Source organism: Triticum aestivum, chromosome 4B (assembly GCF_018294505.1).
Source record: "Triticum aestivum cultivar Chinese Spring chromosome 4B, IWGSC CS RefSeq v2.1, whole genome shotgun sequence".
NCBI lineage: Eukaryota > Viridiplantae > Streptophyta > Magnoliopsida > Poales > Poaceae > Triticum > Triticum aestivum.
Genome location: NC_057804.1, coordinates 475,582,788 through 475,599,141, shown reverse-complemented (window position 1 = coordinate 475,599,141; position 16,354 = coordinate 475,582,788). Strand labels below are relative to the sequence as shown.

The window sequence follows — 16,354 nt, the reverse complement described above, 5'->3', positions numbered from 1 at the left end:
GGATGTTACTTCTCAATGCTTAAGCTAAGAGAAGAACACAATAATTAACTATCAGTATTTTTGTTTGTTGAAGTATCAACTGATAAGTGATAATTTACTACTTTGTTGCTTACCTTGCTTACCACAGGCAACTGTCAAAGCGATTGCTGCTGAGGTAGGAGCTGACTTATGTGAGTGGACAACCCCAGTACCAACACTATGGGCTGAGCTTGTGCATGCTAATTCAGGTAACCTATCTTTGAGGTCTAAACTTTCTCCCTCGGTCTGCAAATTATCTGCAAGATAATGTTCTGATAAAAGAAGTCCATGCACTTCTATTGTATTCATGATTTAATATTTAGTAGTCTAGTACGTAATCAGCTTTCCATTTATGACTCGCAAGCGCCTTTTATTAATTGATTATTCTTTTTCTTTCAATGACCATTTGCAGAACTTGAGTATGTATCCAAGTTGGAAGAATTTGAAAATTTTGTGAACAAGATAAGGAAATACTCATTGCTTTCTCCAACCAGCATTGGATCCCAAAGAAAGCTAATCATCATTCTGATTGATGACATCCCTATAACAAGTGGAAAAGCTTCATTTGCAAGACTAGGGAAATGTTTAACAGGACTAATTCAAACTACTCAAATACCAACTGTCATTTCACTTACTCACCATCACAAAAATGAGGCTAATGATACTGCAACGTGGAACTCCGAGGAACTTGAGTCCTTGCTTCAAGGTGCTGGTGCTCATAAGGTACACTTGCCCAGTATAACTATAACTGCAGATTTTATTTGGCAGCTTTTATTACCATAATGGTAACAAGTTTTTGAATTTCGGTGCATGTCCCTCATAGTGCACCATTAATATCTATGCAGATTGTTTTCAATCCGGTAACCATAAGTTCTATGAAAAAAATTCTTCTTAGAATATGCAAACAAGGAGGCTCTGGCACAACTGAAGAATTAGTGCATCAAATTGCTACATCTTGTGGAGGTGATATCAGACATGCGATAATGTCTCTTCAATACTATTGTCTTAATCCACGAAGGCTAGATTCTGCATTGGCAATAAGTGCTTCTTTGTCGGATTTAAAGGGTCATGCTACTCTAGCTCCAGCGCAGGACTGTTATGGCCTCGGCTCTGTAATTCATTCTCCATGCGGAAGGGATGAGACACTTACATTATTTCATGCATTAGGGAAGTTTCTGCACAATAAAAGGGAAACCCATGTTGATGTCAACATTGGTACGTAATGATTATACCATCTTCTGTACAATTCTCTTCTTGACTTTGGTTCCTTTTCAAATAGATCTTCATTTCGCGGTGTGGTTAATTAAAACAGCATATATTGATTTAAATTGAAATGTCTATATATTCTTTATTTTTCTGAAGGTTATTTTGTGGAACATATTTATTCACATTTTTCTAATTGACTTGTTTGAACTAGACAGAATTCCATCTTATATGCTACTCCCTCCGTTCCAAAATAAGTGTCGTGGTTTTATTTGAACTGAAACCACAACACTTATTTTGGAACGGAGGGAGTACTTCATTTTCTATGCTAGTTTCTTTTGTACCTATACAGTCGTTTATTGAACAATGACCACACATCCTTTTCAGTCTATCTGATCTAACTTTAACATATAAGTTCTATAGTGATGCACCTTTATTGTTTCTTGTAGAATATTTTGTTCGTTTGGCTATTCCTGTCTGTTTGTGCAGCATTTATCATGGTTGGATTTTGTGCTTGATTTATATTACCTTCATTTTCCTTAATTTGCTTTGTCGTCTCAAAATAAGTGCCGTTGACTTAGTACAAAGTTGTACTAAATCAACGACACTTATTTTGGGACAGAGGGAGTACTTACTTGATTTCCATGTCTTGAATTCCACATTTTCTATAATGAATCGTGGTTACTGGCTACACACCACTACAGTCTACTTTGTACCTTTTGTCTGGGTTAACAGTTTTTTTTACTGGACTATGGGATGGAAGGTTGTGTTTTTCAGCATGTGTGGGAGAGCGGTGTTCATCATTTATATATAACTTAGCTTTTGGTCTCTGAACCTTTGTTATATTTGTGCTGTAGATCTGGATTCATTTTCTCTCAAAGAACAGCTAAGAAGAAATCCACTAAAAATGGATGTTCCAGAGATGATTCTTTCTCAAGCACACGGAAAAGTACGAACTGTTGCTGACTTTCTACATGAAAATGGTAAACAGTAGAGAGCTCTACTTATATAAGGAGCATTATGAATTTGAGTTTGCTTTTGTTCTTTTTATCTTATGCTCGCTCTTGAATATGAGTTTACTTGATTGTACTTGGCGGGCTACATCATATGAGTTTACTTGATTGTACGTCGGGCAACGTCATGTATTATGGAGTAAATTTCGTGAAAACACCAGGTGAAAACATAAACCTGTAGAGATAAGGATTGATTTCACAAAGCTGCAAATTTAGGGATCAATACTACCGCAAAACTACTAAATTCCCGCCCAAACTCACGTCATGCTCACTAATCCTGGACTGGTTCCATCTAGCAAACCAAATCACTTGACCTCTGATCCAACATGGCAATTTTCAGCATGGAAATGATCAAGAATTTGAGAGCAACATATGGGCCCGGATGGCCAGACCAGGTGGCGATATAGGTGCACCCCAGAGCATCTTAGTTTTTTGAGATACAATTGACCCCTAAATATCTAGTTCTGGGAAATTGGTCCTTAAACCTGTAGTTTTATGATAGTTTTAACATCAATCCGGTTTCGCGCGATATACTGTATACTGCACATTTATGCTTGTCAGAGGCTCACAGCTGTCAGTTGATCTCATGCTCATTTGTGAAACGGTGATTCTAGAACTACCAAAAGTACTCGTGTGGATGTAGGGCGCTATAGACAAGTTGCTGCTTTAACTAAACATGCTGCATTTAATATTAACTTCTGTCATGCATCATTGCCGGTCACATGAGCATGAATCAACGAGCCATATAATTGGTATATTCTAATAGGACTAAGGGCGTGTTTGGGACTGCTCCGCTTCACAAAAATCGGTTTCGCTCCACTAAATTTACTTTGGAGCAGTTTCATCTAGAAGTTGTAGTACTATTAAGGAGAATGTTTGGCTGCCATCTAGCTCCAGCTTCAAGAATGAGATATTTGGTGGAAAGAATCTGTTTGATTGGTTGAGGGGGGAGAAACGAAGGGGTATCCACTTACTGGTGGCAGTGGTGGGTAATTTCCACCCAACTCCAGCTTCTAGAGTTTTTTGGAGCACCCCTTGAAGAGCTTCATAAAAAACTGGGAGTTGTACACCAGATTCTAGTTTTTTTGCGGAGCGGCATATTGTGGAGCTACGCCGTTTGGCTTGTGTTTTCTGGAGCGGAGCTGAATTTGAAGGAGCAGAGTAGTCCCAAACAGGCTCTAAATTCTAGTTTTGTACCCTGACTCTAGCTTCTCTCTAGGAAATAGTGTGCTCAGCTATTGACAGTATGTTCTCACTATTTTTTATTTATTAATGAATTGGTATTGATGTTTTTCAGTTGTTGATTTCATCGACGATGATGCTGTTGATGATGCATGGGTTGTGATGTCATATTTGAGTGAGGCAGACTGCCTTCTTGCTGGCAGTCCAATCGCATCGGCTCGTTGGACTGTAAATGAATCAAATGAGTTAGAAAACATGTCACAACTTATTGCTGCCTCTGTTGCAGCACGAGGAGTTCTTTTTGGAAATGCACATCCCTCACCCTCAAGGTACCTGCTTATCAACACAATTCTTTTAAGGATCCTGGGCTAATATTTTTTCCTCTGATTTGACCTAAGCAGATGGCATACAATACGCAGCCCTAAGGTCTGGCAAATTGAGCGTACATTTCGATCCACAAAGGTAATTTGACACCATGCTACCTTTCATGCATTTAACTTGATCTTGAAAAATGAGTTATGTATCCATCTTTGTGCACGTTGTCTTCTGTAATAAAAATACATCGTGAGCGTCACTGTATGCTGATATCACATTTTTCTTCTTTTTGATTGAAGTCACCATGTATAAAATTTCGTTCTAGGCTCTTGAGACATTCAGGTGCTCTTCATTTGAAAATATAAATCTCATTTTACTTTAATGTTGTACCGTGCTGATGAAAGTTCATAGCTGTACTTAGATGAGTGTGGTGCTGATCAGTTTTCCATTTTCATTCTATTCATGTTTGTCAGCTGGCATCTGATGATCTGTAATTTCGTTTTGTTGGAAACAACAATGCAGGGTCTGATTCTTAAAGAAAGATTTGATTCGTCTAGCACGTCTGGTTCTCGCAACTTCTCCGAGGTGGTCACTGACTTCAGGCCTTTCGAGAGATGGATAAGCCCCCACAATGATATGGCCAGAAATAACCCCTCACGCCACGACGTCGCAGGTGGCCCAAACTCCATTGACATGCTTGATGCTGAAGGGAATAACTGTGAAGAAGATGAAGATGAGATAGAAGAATGGTAAAAGTACAACCATGCTGATCTAGCTCATATCAGATGTAATCTAGTTTGGTAGAGAGATTTTCTTTCTTTCGAGGGGTCTTGGTAGAGATCTTTAGGAACTACTACCTCTGTAACTAAGTACTATAAGACGTTTTTGAAGTTTAAATTGAACTGCAAAAACATCTTATATTTAGTTACGGAGCTAGTATAGTAGAGCAACATGTAAAACGTCAGAATTACCTCTGAGTGGTTGGGTCATGTGTTTTTGGCCATGTTCGTTATTTCTGCGCAGTCCAACTGCCTACTACTGTTTGGCTCGCTTCTAGTATTTCCTCGGTCAGTAGAGCAAGTTGCATGCTCGCCGACGCGGTGCGTGTGTGTGATGCAGGCGAGCCTAACATCAATCAGTGCGCGTTTGGCCGAGACGCGCAGCAAATCCCGTGTCAAAGGAAAGAAAAATCCCGAGCTCCCAGTATCAGATCAGAATCAGATGCTCCCAATCTGACTTGCAGGAGATCTCAGATGTTGACTTACTGTACGGCGTCATGTGCTACACGGCCAAGCGTGCATTCTTTAATCCAAGGTCAATCCCAGGCGTGAACTGTGTACTTGTAGTCGCCTTGGATCAAACGAAAGAGCCGAAAATTCACATCGCCATCACAATCCGCCAACCGATAAAAAAGGAAGAGAAGAGAAGAGAAGAGCAGAGCATCGACCGACACGCACGCCAAACGCAGCGCAACTCTCCCGTCAGCGTCAGGCCATCCCGTTCGCACCCGCCACGACCCCCCTGAAAACTGGAATGCTCCTTCGCGGCTGGTGCTCCAGCCCTCCTCGCCTGAGATTCCTTCCGTCTCCTGCCCGGCGGTTCGAATCGCGCCTACCGCTCTCGTGATCTGGTCTCGTCGAGGGCGCGGCCGTGCCGGGCGTCGCCTGACCGCCGGCCATGTTCTGGAAGGACAGCAGCGCCCGGAGCAGCAGCAGCAGCGGCCGGGAGCAGAGCGGCGTCGGCCCCTTTGGCCAGGTGCGCGTCCTCGTCGTCGGCGATTCAGGTCCGTCCTCTCCTCCCCGTGCCTCCCGTCCCGTCTGTGACTCCCTGAACCTCTGGTGGTTGGCGAATGGCGTGAGATTGGGAGAACGTAGAATAGGCATGTGTCACTGATGATCGTGAATTGCCTATTGAGAGCCTATTTGTCACTGTCCGGTTCCACTTCCACCTTCGTCCTCGGATCACACATGGTGAACAAATCGAGTACAGAAAGGAGGTGTTGTGAGTTGGCTTGGGGACAATGGTCCATCTTTCTGAACTTTTCCTGCTTGGATGTGGGTGATTGGGAAGCCAAATGGAGTGGGAGACACTCGTCTTTTTGCCCTTGTACTACTACATTTGTTTACTTTTTGTATGTACAAACTCATTCAGTAAGCACGCCAATCAATTTTAGAAAATCCTTTGGGTGTGCGCAAAAAAATCTGACTGAAAGATCACCAAGTGAAACCTTCGTTTCACATATGCCTCAATGCACTTAATATTTGGGTCTTAGAGGGGACATAACTGCAATAGGGAGTTTTGCTGTGGCAATTACGGACTATAGCCGTATTCAGTGGTATACAAGGATTTTCTCTCTTTTTCTGAAACAAGTTTGTGGTGTCTGCAATTTGTGATGTTGTCCTGCTATGCGTCACGCCATGATCTGGACTACAACATGAAGCAATGCCAAGTAAAATCTGGACTAGGACCATGCGTGGAACCCAGTTATTTATTTGTTATAAGCTCCATATTGCATCCGCCATCCTTAGAAATATAGAAAAAAATATATTCAACGCAACCTTCTACTGTATTTTCTTAACTGTGCTCAACTGCCCATACAAGTTACTCTGTTACACCAATAGTGGCTGAACTTTTTTGTATGCGTCTGAAAATCGGTTGTCGAAAAACCACACCATAATTGCATGCTGTTGTACTCTTCTGAATATGGTTCTTCAGTTGCATTAAATTTCCTTATTTCTCTCTCAGGTGTCGGTAAATCTTCGCTGGTGCATCTCATCTTAGAAGGCTCTGCTATTGCTCGACCAGCTCAGACAGTAGGTTGTGCGGTGGGCATTAAAGTAGGTGTTCTCGCTCTATGCTTTCCCAGCTTGTACCATTTGCATTTATTTAATCCACTTACATTGTCACTGTTATTATTTCAGCATGTTACTTGTGGAAGTGCAGGGGGGTCTTCTAATAACATCAGTAATGATTCTGAAAGAAATTTCTTTGTTGAGCTTTGGGATGTCTCAGGACATGACCGCTACAAAGCTTGTCGTTCGATCTTCTATACACAAATCAATGGTAAACGATGTTTTTCTCTTAATTACCAGCGTGTTGCTGCTCTCTGCATCTTTGTGCCCAGCACGGCCTATCTTTAGTAGTTTTGTACTGTATGAGCAAGCTGATCTATTTTAGTTGTTATTTGACCCAAAAATGCTTCAAGGGAAGGATTTATTTTTATATTTGCAGCCGCTAATGCCTAAATCCTGAGATTGTAACAGCTCTTTTGTATTTGTTGTTCTTGCTCCACTTAGTTCAGCTGATGAAACCTCTTAGAAACACTCGTCCTTCTTTAGATCCATAAAGAAATACTTATTACATCAGTTGTTATTTCTTTTCAAATACAACATTCACTGTTCCCAACGTTGTCTGTCAGGTGTCATTTTTGTTTATGACCTCTCCCAGAGGAAGACCAAGACAAATTTGAATAAATGGGCAGTTGAAGTTGCCGAAACAGGCACCTTTTCAGCCATACTTGGATCTGGTGGACCAGGAGGACTTCCAGTGCCTTACCTTGTAATTGCTAACAAAGTGGATATTGTTCCAAGCGATGGCACTCGAATCAGAAGCGGAAGTATTGTTGATCTTGCTCGTCAATGGATTGAAAAGCGGGGTCTTCTTCCTCGTAGTGAAGAACTTCCACTCACAGAGAGTTTTCCTGGGAACTCTGGTCTCATCTCGGTTAGGTTCCTTGTTGAATACCTTCTGCTCATCTCTTGCTCTACATTCAATTCATGTTCTTTTATGGAACAGCCATCTTTTTACGTCCTTTGTCGTTTCAGTTATTTTTTGCATAACATGCGAACCTTTGATTGCAGGCTGCCAAAGAAGCAAGATATGACAAAGAAGCTGTGACCAAGTTTTTCCGCATGGTTTGTTTTCAACTATTTCATTGATTTGCTTTTTCATACTTCCTTTTTTTTTCATCTGCTAATGCTGTTGGGATGCATCTTTCAGTTGATCAGGAGAAGATATTTCTCGAACGAACCTGCTGTGCCAAGTCCCTGGTCTCTTACTCCAAGGGAAGATAGCATCCTTCCTGTAGTGACCCGCAAAGATGATACCGATAACTTTCAAAGGAAAAGGTGAGCATGCCTAACATGGAAAAATCAACTCCCCTGTCAAAGAAATCCCAACACATACAAATAAATGGAAAGGAAAGTATAAAGGAGAACTCTTTCGTCACCCGAAGGATAACTGTGAGCCCATATTAAACATGTTGTATAGTTGCACTTATGCACACATTTTTGCAGCTATAGCGGCGAGGATTTCATGTTCAATGGGGTACCACCACTTCCGGCACAAAGGAACCTCCCACCACCACCAACTCTCGACCCACAGCTGCCGGTGTTTTCTTCAGATAACGACAGATATCACAGATTCTCCTCGCCATCGCTTACTGAGATAAGCAGCAATAGAACAATAAGCAGCAATAGAACAAGTCGTGAAAATTTTAATGTATAATGCAGCGGATGTCAAAAGGCTTAAAGGGCATCACCTGCTACCTGGGAAGCATATGGCATCTGCTGCCTTGGTGGTGTTGGATTCCAGCTGGTATCATGAACCATCTGATGCCTTCCTTTGCACCATACGGAAGGTGCCCAGTTGGTCTTCTTTGTTGGCCTAGTCACTAGCTGATTGCTAGTGGCGACTCCTGTATTCTTTTTCTTCCATACCTGTTCATTTAAAATAGTGATTACTTGTCATTTCCGTAATGCAAGTAGCTGGAAAATGGCATCCTGGCTCGAGAAATGCATGGCAAAAGATCAGGGGACAATGGACTATACCGGTGATATATAGGATACAAATATCTTTAGTGTTGCATTTTCTGTAACTTATAAAGTAGGAATTGGAGTGGCCCGAGACTTCTTAGGGCTGAGGCAAGATTTTAAAAGGTAGGAACAGGAAAACATAGTAATAATATATCGTTGTTTGAATGTTTCCTCGCATGTGGTAGCGCGCGTATGCACCTCCCTCTGTAAAGAAAAATAAGAACGTTTAGATCACTAAAGTAGTGATCTAAATGCTCTTATATTTCTTTACGGAGGAAGTACTTGTTTTTTCTTGAGAAAAATATGACATTGTTTGTTGATTACCTGATTGCATCCGCAATAACACTTTGATTTTTATTTAGCCAGCTAGTTATACATAAAAATTCTACCATCCTTCAATCCACATGATCAATATATCCATTATTTGTGTTTCACATTTTTTTCATTGTCCGTGTGTGCTCCCAAGGCGAATTCATAATGCCCCTAAACACAAGAATGCATATCTCTTCAATGAGAAGGCCCCTGCTCGGCTGCTCAGACGCTGGTAATTACTCCTTGGAGTACTCTACTCATTCATAACCGGAACACAAGGAATATTAGTTTTTTTCTAAGTCAAAATTATTTATTTTTAATCAAGTTTATAAAAATAGACCAACATCTATAATACCAAATAAATATAGTATAAAAGCATTTCATGATGCATCAACTGAAACTAAGTTGCTATTTTTTTTAATCTACAAACATTGTCAAAAGAAAATTATATCCACTACCTGTGTGCGCTCCCAAGGCAATTTTTTTTTGAGGAACCGGCAGGAGCACTGCCTTTTCATATAAGAAGAAGAATAAGGTTTATGTACAAGAGTGTTCCGGTTTTTAGAAGAGAAACCGGACAAAAACCCCTAGAAAAAACCACACGATGGCACTAATCAGCCAATACCGGTTGCCACATGTGCCCGGCCAAAGGCCCGGGACCTTTGCTTGATGTCTTCGAAGGCAATAGCTACAACCTCGAGGTGCATGAGGCGAGTTCCATTGAAGATGCGTCGGTTTCGCTCCTTCCAGATGTTCCAGATGGTGTAAAGGAAGCGGCCGCTCTGCCTTCTTCTGTCGTTCTTGGGCAGATTGGTGGTGAGCGAATCCCACCAGTCCGAAATCCCCATAGAAGGGGGCAACGTGGGCGTAGCCCCAGAGTCCTCTCCCGTCCAGACCTGGACGTGAGACCAAACTGCGGCGGCAAACGGGTAGTCCTTGCAGAGATGAGTGGCCGTCTCCGGAGCTCGAAGGCAAAGGGAACAACAAGGGTCGTGCCGCCAGCCACGAACGGCTAGCATGTCGGCCGTGAGGATCTTCCCGTGGAGCACAAGCCAGGCGAAGAACTTACATTTTGGCTCAGCATGTGCCTCCCAAATCTTGGCCGGGGAGAACCTGGGATAGGATCCAGAGAACTGGGCCGCGTAGGCCGAGGCAGCAGAGTATATGCCATTGGGGGTCCACCGCCAAGTGATGCAGTCCTCCTAGTCCGGGTTCAACGCCACCTGAGTGATGAGTGAAGCGAGGGCAATGAACTCCTGCAGGTGGGTAGGCGATGAAAGACAGGCAACCGATCTGATCCAGTTCTCCTCGTGGAGCTCCTTCATCACAGATCTTCGCTTCCTGGTGGCAATTTTGTACAGCTCCGGGAAGGCCCGGGACAGAGGGCCCCGTCCTGTCCAGTCGTCGAGCCAGAATAAGGATTTTCTCCCATTGCCCAAGGAGATGGTGGTAGAAGCCCTGAAGAGTGCCATATCCGTCTCATCACAGGGCACCGCAGAGCCGACCCATTGGCGGTCAGGATCAGTCCACATAAGCCAAGGCCAGCGAAGTTGGAGCGCCCGACCAAATCTCTCGAGGTCTGTGATTCCCAGGCCCCCCATGGGCTTAGGCCGGCAGACAGTCTTCCAGTTGACCAGAGAGTGTCCACCAGACGCGTTTTCTGAGTCTTCCCCACACCAGATGAAGTTACGAGTGATCTTACTGAGCTTCTGGATTGCCCAAGTGGGGAGCGAGAGCGCAGTGAGGTGATGATTTGCGATGGCGCACAACACGGACTTTACAAGGGAGACCCTGCCCGGACGCGCCAGATTCTTCCCCTTCCAGCCCGGCAACCTACCCATTGCCTTGTCCAGAAGAGGTTGGGGGTCAACCCTTCTGAGTCGCCTGGTATGTAGTGGGAGACCCAGGTATCGGCCGGGGAACGAGGCCAGCTTGGCCGGGAAGGCCGAAAGGATGGCCGGGAGATCAATGTCTTGGCAGCAAATGGGAAACACCTCGGTCTTGCTGACATTTGTGATGAGGCCGGATGCATCCCCAAAACAGGCAAGGATCCGAGCAATGGCGTCGATCTCATCTTTGACCGGGTTAGTGAAGATGCCAGCATCGTCCGCATAGAGAGAAACCCTGCAGGAGGCCGGTCGCGCCATGATGGGCTTGAGGATCCCAGCCTGGGAAGTCGCCCAGAGCATAAGTTGTAGAGGATCGATGGCCGGAATGAAGAGCATAGGCGACACCGGGTCGCCCTGGCGAAGGCCTTTTCCATGCGCGAATGGGGTTCCCGCTCCCCATTTAACAGCACCCTGGAGGAAGATGAAGCGAGGATCATGCAGATCCAGTCCCGCCAGCGCTGACCAAAACCCAATTGTTGCAGCACCTCCAGGAGGTAAGCCCAACCCACAAAGTCGAAAGCCTTGGAGATGTCGAGCTTGAGGAAAAGGCCTGGCGTTGAAGAGCGGTGCAAATCTTTGATCAAGTTTTGCACGTGTAGGAAATTATCATGGATGCACCGTTTCTGCACAAAGGCACTCTGGCTCTTGGAAACCAGCGACGGAAGCAGAGGGGCTAGCCGGTTAGCCAACAACTTGGAGAAGATTTTGGAGATGCTGTGTATCAAGCTGATAGGGCGATAGTCACCAATCGATGATGCGCCGACTTTTTTTGGGAGGAGAATAATGTTGGCTGAATTTACCAGGCCAGCGCAGGTGCCTTGTAGGTTCGCGAGCTGCATCACCGCAGCCACGACATCCGCTTTGATGATCTCCCAACATGATTTGAAGAAGGCACCGATGAAACCATCAGGGCCCGGGGCCCTGACCGAAGGTAAGGAGAATACCGCCTCCTTGATCTCCGCCTCATCGAACGGATCGTCTAGAGCCGATAGGTCGTGGCGATGCATCCCGATATTCTCCCAGACAATGGACTTGGTGCGCCGGGCAGGCGTGCCAATATTAGCCTGGAAGTGGTCTAGAAGGGCCCACTCCTTGTCCTGTCTGGTAATTGCCAGCTCCGAGGTGGTCGTGATCGTCTGAATGAAGTTCTTACGCCTACGTCCGTTCGCACGAGCATGGAAAAGCTTAGTGGTGGCATCCCCCAGGCGGATCCAGTTTAGCCTAGAGCGCTGTCTCAGCTTGATTTTCTGAATGGCTAGTAGCCCCAGGTACGACGCCTTTAGCTGTTTACGCAAATCCCTCTCAGAATCCGAGAGCGGTCTTCCCTCCCCAGCAACATCCAGGCGCCAGATGATCTCCTTGGCAACTGCGATCTGGGAGCCAAGCATCCCAACTTTTTCCTTTTGCCACTTGCGCAAGGCCTTCGCGGTCCGACAAAGCTTGATATGAATCTTGCGGATGGCATCACGGGCCTGGACAAGCTTGTTCCATGCCAAGGCGATGGTGTCCTTGAAGCCCGGGAGACGAAGCCAGAATTCCTCGAATTTAAAGGAAGATTTTCTCAAGGTGTCAACGCACCCCTGAAGGTATAACAGAGCATGATCCGAGCAAGCTGTAGTGATAGCCTGAAGATGCGCATTGGGAAAGAGCATGTCCCAATCGTCGGAGTGGAATACGTGGTCAATCTTGGTAAGGACCGGGTTGGCCTGCGCATTGGACCAGGTGAAACGGCGCCCGCCCAGGTGAAGCTCCTTTAGTTGCAAGAAATCAAGAGCCCCACGAAACTTGCCCACCAGGCGGCGATTGATGTTGGCGTTGCTCTTATCCGCCGCTTTAGTGATGAGGTTGAAATCCCCCAAAAGGAGCCACTCGCTTCTTGCCACGGTCTTGAGAGTCCTAAGCTCCTCAATGAAGGCCAACCTGTCCTGCTCACCCTGCGGGCCATAGACGCCCGTGATAGTCCATGAAGTGTGCTCATTGAGCATGGTAATGGTGGCGGAGATGGAGCCCGGAGTCGCATGGAAGTCGGAGAGGGTGAAGAAGCGGTCCGACGCGGCCAGAATCAAACCCCCGCGGGTGCCGACGGCCGGGAGGATATAGTAGTTTGCGACGAAACACGGGCCGAGCATCTCGCGGATGATGGCATCGTCAACAGCCTGGAGTTTAGTCTCTTGGAGGCAGACAATGCAGGCATGAGAGTCCCGGACGATGTACCGAACGGCATCCCGGCGGGCACGCGAGTTGAGGCCTCGAACATTCCAACATATGATGTTGACGTTAGGTTGTGCCATTAGGGAAACTTTGTGTGATCACGGCAGGAGCAACTTCTCAAAGCTAAGCAGCCGGTGGATGGACGGTAGACGCAAACACACATGTTGTAGGAGATTGCAGACGAACATGAAGCGCCCCAAGGGTGAGACGGTAGGCGGCCTCGAGCCGCAGCGATGCGTGGCATCCGGAGACTAAAACGGAAAGCGGAAAGTAGAAGGCGATACATCTTGGGACGGAAGACCTCCCAGGCTGAGCGTCGGACGCAAGGGCCACTAGAACTACTAGGACACCTAAACATCAGTAACTTGAGCCTCCACGGTTGCTTTCTTGCCCTTCTTCAGCTTCTTTTGTGTTAGGTTCTTGGCATGTGATGAGAAAGCCTCTGCTGCTTCCATAATGCCCTCCCAAGGCAAATTCATAATGCCCTAACACAGGAATGCACGCCTCTTCGATGAGAAAGCCTCTGCTGCTTCCAGACGGCTGGTAATTACTCCATGGAGTATACTACTCCTTCCTCGAAATATAAGGAATATTAGTTTTGTCCAAGTCAAAAGAAAAGTAAGTTTAAGTTTATAGGGAAAAATATCAACACCTATAATACCAGATAAATATATTATAAAAGCATTCCATGATAGATGCATCTACTGAAATTGAGCTGGTATTATTTTGTTTAAACCTACATAAGTGTGACATATGAAGTTTTAATTTGGGTTTTCCCGCAACTAAAGAAAAAGAAAATGGAAGAAGAGGGAGATCAACATTTTTGGCGAGGTTGACCTTTAGAGATTGGTGGGCCTGCGTTGTTGCCCCATACATTCTCGGCCCCAAGGACAATCCAATTTACCACACTATCTTGCGAAGCCGAATCGAACCAGGCTTTAGATGTTGTAGCCGCAAGCAAACACATCAAGATCTCTGCATGTGTTTGGTTACCATTTTTTGCAAAAGGGGTCTGGAATTCAATAGAAGTCAATTCACATTCCACCTCATATAAGTTACGTCAAAGTTCCATAGATGAAACTTAGATAGGGGTGGGCCACGGGTTGAGTCTAATAAATACCCAAATGATAAATATCACGTGTGTGGCACGAAGTAACACCGACCTGTCTTTTTTACAACTAAAATTTCCATCCGAAAAAACCCTAAAAAAACTAAAACTTGCTATCCAAACAGAAAGTTGCCATGCTTCAAAACTAAAGTTGCCATAAAAAAAGTCAAGGCGGAATTGCTTCGTGCCACACGTGTGGCACTTATCAGGTGTGGCATCCGTCTCAGAGCAACCGGTTTACCTTGCATCGGCAGCCCAGAGATCACGTCTTCTGGCAATACACAACAACTTGGTACAGAAATACAACCGCTTTATTGATCTCTTGCGGGAATATGGGTTTGATGATACATAAGAAAGCGGGGCCAAGTAGCACACGTGGTGTTGCTGCACTTATGTACATTATTTAGTAGACAAGACAAGGGCCTCGATGACGACGATACGGCTACGCGACAGCGAAACAACGACATAGGGGAACTCCATCTTACAGGGACACTGCCGGGACACGGCCTAGACTACGATGAACGATGCAACTCCGGCTCCTGGTACAGCTTCTCCTGAAACTGACATGACACGCCACGTGAGTATTTTTAATGTACTCGCAAGCTCACGACAAACAAAGCAATAATTACAAATAATAACATGATATTTAGTCAGATTAAATACAAGAACATGACATGCTGCTCATGAAGTGTATGTGATCAAAGCATTTTATTTCACCAAAAAAATAACCACAACAAAGAAAATTCTCAAATATGGCATGCACAAAGAAGAGCTCATAACAAAACCGTTGCAAAAAGAATCATCTCATTTGGACTTACAGTTTAGGAGATATCACTGGTCAAAGTTTAAGTCAAATATTTGAAAACAAAAAATCAAAAATCCCAGAGAGCGCCACGTCGAAGGCGTATTCTGAGAATGCGCCTCCACTCGTACCGCTTCGGGAGCGAGAGGGAGAGACTGATGGGTGGGGTCCCGTTGTCAGGTTTGAGAGAGAGAGCGAACAGACGGCGGCGGCTCTGTCGCTGGTGGTTCTCGGCGAGGAGGCCACGACTACCGCCAGGGAGTAGGGGGGTGGACGTAGCTCGCAGAGGCGGACAAGCACGTACCCAAAGCATGGGCAAAGGTGGACAAACGGTGCCGGATCGTTCGTCTCCAGAGACGGTGAGCGATGGAGCTCGTCGGAGTTGGCCTTCCCGGCGGAATCCCGACGAACCACAGACACCGTCGTGCTCAGGAGAGCCTCACGAACAAGCCTAGGGAGAAGAACATGGTCGAGGAGCACCAGAGTGAGTGGGCGGCCAAAGGGGATCCGCGGCCAACTCTGGCGATGATTGGCGGCTAGAGGCTCGCCCGGCCTTGCCGCGATGCTAAGCTACTAAATTTGTGGCCAGAGGAGGAGGGTGGGATGGTTAGAGTTGCTCGGGAGGGGCTGTATTTATAGATGGCGAGGGTACCGAGCTTGCGGCCACCGAAGATGGTTCTGAAGCAGTGAGAGGCGACGAGAGAGCTCTGGCTCGACGAGATAACTCACTGAGGATCGTCCAAGCACATTGGAAGGGTAGAGCCAAGCAACAAGGCATGGAGAGGGACGACTCGATCACGCGAGGGCACTGTGCTCTCTGCTCCGTCGTGTCCGTGTTCGCCGCGCAGGCTGCCGGTGTTGGAGAGCGGCAGAAGATAACTGGGAGGATGAGGTTGATGCTTCAGAAGAGCTAGGACACACGAGGGTGGCGCGGAGTGAGTGCACGGTCGAGGTCAGAGAGGTTGTGATGTGCAGAGCGCACCGACTGCCTGTCGAGCACCTTGTATCCATGCAGTCACCGCGTACATTGGTGTAACGCAGTGCGCCAAGGCAGCCAGACTAGGCATGTTTGGTTGCCCGCATCAAGCCCAACCAGGCCCGCACGGGAAGGGAGAGGCCTGTTTGGTTGGCTGGTTTTCCTGTTGGGCCTGCATCGCACGCTTCTCAAAGCAGCCTAGAGCCTGGCTTGCTGGAAACCCTCGGATCGACAGTTTCTCGCGAGTCAGGCTGAGTGCGGCGCGAGGTCACACGGGCGGGAGCGAGGCGAGGGCGAGGGGGGATGGCTGGAGATGGAAATCTGGCGCGTTGTCCCGACGCCAAATTAGCCTCACCCCCCTTTCACTCGCTCACCCATAGCCACTGCCCCCTTTCTTCGCTATTGCCTCACCACCGGCGGCGGCTGCGATTTCAGATCTGCGCTATAGGTGGCGACATTGACAACGACGGAAGAGGCGGCGACATTTGCGGCGGATCTGGTGCTCCCCTTG

General features: G+C 46.2%; 2 protein-coding genes across 4 annotated transcripts in view; both read left to right on the top strand.

Moving 5' to 3' along the window:
• LOC123092803 (cell cycle checkpoint protein RAD17) overlaps nucleotides 1–4,805 on the top strand; it is a 10,525-nt gene extending 5,720 nt beyond the window's left edge. For all 3 annotated transcript variants that reach the window (XM_044514631.1, XM_044514630.1, XM_044514632.1), the window contains 7 exons: nucleotides 128–227; nucleotides 431–741; nucleotides 864–1,233; nucleotides 2,079–2,204; nucleotides 3,532–3,745; nucleotides 3,818–3,878; nucleotides 4,254–4,805. In XM_044514631.1, the coding sequence (XP_044370566.1) occupies nucleotides 128–227; nucleotides 431–741; nucleotides 864–1,233; nucleotides 2,079–2,204; nucleotides 3,532–3,745; nucleotides 3,818–3,878; nucleotides 4,254–4,484 (1,413 nt within the window). In that variant the 3' untranslated portion in view covers nucleotides 4,485–4,805. The remainder of the gene's footprint in view (nucleotides 1–127; nucleotides 228–430; nucleotides 742–863; nucleotides 1,234–2,078; nucleotides 2,205–3,531; nucleotides 3,746–3,817; nucleotides 3,879–4,253) is intronic.
• Nucleotides 4,806–5,127: 322 nt separating this feature from the next.
• On the top strand, nucleotides 5,128–8,710 carry LOC123092805 (small GTPase LIP1). The gene is made up of 7 exons (XM_044514633.1): nucleotides 5,128–5,514; nucleotides 6,477–6,568; nucleotides 6,653–6,794; nucleotides 7,150–7,454; nucleotides 7,592–7,645; nucleotides 7,731–7,858; nucleotides 8,027–8,710. The coding sequence occupies exons 1-7, from the start codon at nucleotides 5,409–5,411 to the stop codon at nucleotides 8,235–8,237; spliced, it is 1,038 nt and encodes a 345-aa protein (XP_044370568.1). The 5' UTR covers nucleotides 5,128–5,408; the 3' UTR covers nucleotides 8,238–8,710.
• The last annotated feature ends 7,644 nt before the right edge of the window (nucleotides 8,711–16,354 follow it).

Coding starts and splice junctions, on each gene's coding strand:
- LOC123092805 (XM_044514633.1), top strand. CDS start 5,409: ATGTTCTGGAAGGACAGCAGCGCCCGGAGCAGCAGCAGCAGCGGCCGG. Junction 6,569..6,652: donor GTTGTGCGGTGGGCATTAAA/GTAGGTGTTCTC, acceptor TTATTATTTCAG/CATGTTACTTGTGGAAGTGC. Junction 7,646..7,730: donor TGACCAAGTTTTTCCGCATG/GTTTGTTTTCAA, acceptor TGCATCTTTCAG/TTGATCAGGAGAAGATATTT.